The 2500-nt window shown below is 40.6% G+C and overlaps 1 protein-coding gene across 2 annotated transcripts in view; it reads left to right on the forward strand.

Moving 5' to 3' along the window:
- LOC138022438 (deubiquitinase OTUD6B-like) overlaps positions 1-2500 on the forward strand; it is a 20111-nt gene that overhangs the window by 5756 nt on the left and 11855 nt on the right. For both annotated transcript variants that reach the window (XR_011126575.1, XM_068869568.1), the window contains exons 6-7: positions 1697-1742; positions 1842-1950. Coding sequence is in view for 1 of the 2 variants with exons in the window: in XM_068869568.1 (XP_068725669.1) it covers positions 1697-1742; positions 1842-1950 (155 nt within the window). In the remaining variant the exon portion in view is untranslated. The remainder of the gene's footprint in view (positions 1-1696; positions 1743-1841; positions 1951-2500) is intronic.

Consider the following 2500-nt stretch of genomic DNA (forward strand, 5'->3'; position numbering starts at 1 on the left):
TTAGACGTGATTTCCGCGATTCTGACAGCTGTAAACGTCTTTCAATTTACCTATTAAACCGCTGTTTTTCTTTGATAATTTTACTAAGCTATCCTCAACTTACCTTGTTTAACATTGAATTGTATTTCGGATAGGAACTCCAGTTGTTATGAAGAGTGATTGAAATTTGAAGTTGTCAAGCCATGATTTACACGAAAGAACAGATATGCGTGGCTTTGTTGGTCGAACTGCATTCTGGTCTACAATCTTTAACTATTCACCTACTATTAGTATTCCTAAAGCAATATTACGATGATTGGACATGTTATTACACCAAATGGCTATTTTGTTGTAATGCCCGCCAGATTTCGCTTGAACAGAGCAGAATACAATCAAGCGATTACAATAACATTTGCAGCCGTGAGATCGTCTTACCGAGTTGGAAGGCGCATGATCTTTGACTCATATCCTCATTAATAATCACCAACGTGTGTACTAATTTATAGCAGCCGGCAAAGTAGCCTGGGGACGACTTGGTAAGTCAATATCACTGAACAGTGGCTTTGCCTGTGAAATCGCTTCGCTCAACTTTGATTCAATTGATCAAAACAGAAAGGAAACTCGCTAAAAAAGTTTTAATATAGAAGAAAAATACGACAGCAACACTAAAACAACTCTTGAGAGCAAAAAGAAATGTATGTTTTATTAATTTATAGACACTGTTTTCTTACATTAAGCACAGAAGCTCGTAAATGGCCGCTCAAAACAGGCCGTCGAAAATCTCCCATTTCTGAGAACTGGCCGTCCTTTGGACGGCTGGACGGCCGCCTGGCTAAAAGCCTGGGTTGATATTATGGTTTATTATACGGCTAGCTCAGTGAGCGGGCAAGATGAACCAAATCCTGCGCTGTGACTGGCTACCCGAGTGGGCAAGATGGAGCTATCTTGCCCGCTCGGGATTACGTGCTGTGTCCCGCAAGAGAAATTTCCCCGAAGCCGAAGCAGAACCCATATAATAAATCCTTTATTGACCAAGCTTGTTCGGTCAAGATGGCTGGACATTGGCCTCGTTCTTTTTTTGCATGTTTATTGACCTCGACTTCGTCTCGGTCCATAAAAACGCAAAAAAAGAACTTGGCCAATATCCAGCCATCTTGACCTCACGCTTGGTCAATAACCCATACAAATTGACCACCCTAGAGAAATTTGAAAACTGACTTTTCGAGCGTTAGCCGTTCGTGGAATCAAATTCGTCTGTTCTCTCCTAACATGGGACTAACGCTCGAAACATCAGTTTTCAAATTTTTTCTACGGTGGTCAATCAATTGATAAAGTCAAGTCGGTCAATCAATGAGTCAGTAAGACAGTGAATTTGGTTCCATGAAACGAGTTGATAGACGTAAATCAACCACCGTAATTTGTTAAAGTAAACAAATTTTTAGTTTCTAAGAAACTGTGGTGCTGCGTTGGTGGGAGAGTGAAACATGAAAATTTGGTTTTATGAAATGAGTTGATAAAGGTCGAATTACCACCGTGAAAGATTTGGAAAGCAGACGTTTCGAGCATTAGCCCTTCATCAGAGCGAATTTTCACTGTAATTTGTTAGCTGATGTTTCAACCTTCAACCCTTCCTTTCCTCCTTCCTTCCTCAGTAAATCATTCAGTCAGCCAACAGTTTCTGATTTCGTTCTTGATCCTGTGTTGTGGTTTGTTTCAGTTTGTACAGTGCAATTGCTGATCAGTTGTCCAGGCAGAATCAACAGGTAAACTGATTTGATTTTTTTTGAATGTGTAGGATTACGTAGAATTCTTAAAATCATTGACAGCAGCTATTTTTTGCATTAATGTTATTTTATCCTCAGACGGACATGCAAACGTTAAGAAGGCTTGCGGCAGAATTCATGCTGAATCATGAAGAGGACTTCCTTCCATTTTTAACCGACGCAGTGACGGGTGATACCTACACGTCCGGTATGGAAAAATTAGTTTATATCCCCTCTACCACTGTCATTGGTATACAACAAACAGAAAAAAGAGCCCCAAAGTCGAGTGGCAAGTGAGATCAATTCTCGCAAATTTTCGTAATCCTTGTTAATTAATCCGCTTTTGCTCGTTTAGTGGATGGTTTCGTATGCAAGTATTAACCCTGTAAGTACTTAAGGAGGCTCGAAAGGGTTTTCAGCTGAGCGAGCGCGCGTAAGCCACACACGCAATTCGTAAGCTGCTTGCGTCAGCTCATGATTCAAATGGGTCACCAGAAATAAACAAATACCGCTAATTTCGCTTACCTTTCTCCAATTCCTATATACATGGAATATAAATAGACATCTCCTATTCACGAAAACTACGAAAATTCTACTTAAACGGTTTAATAGTCGCTTAAATCCGTTTGTGTTGACCTGTAGCTCCACTCGCGCGCGGACTCGAATGAGCGGGTGACGCATGCGTAAATGCTGATCTTGTAACCCCCTAATTTTTCCTGATTTTGCAACTTTACTCGTTTATATCTCTGGTTCTGGAC

This window comes from Montipora capricornis, chromosome 10, assembly GCF_036669925.1.
Source record: "Montipora capricornis isolate CH-2021 chromosome 10, ASM3666992v2, whole genome shotgun sequence".
Classification (NCBI taxonomy): Eukaryota; Metazoa; Cnidaria; class Anthozoa; order Scleractinia; family Acroporidae; genus Montipora; species Montipora capricornis.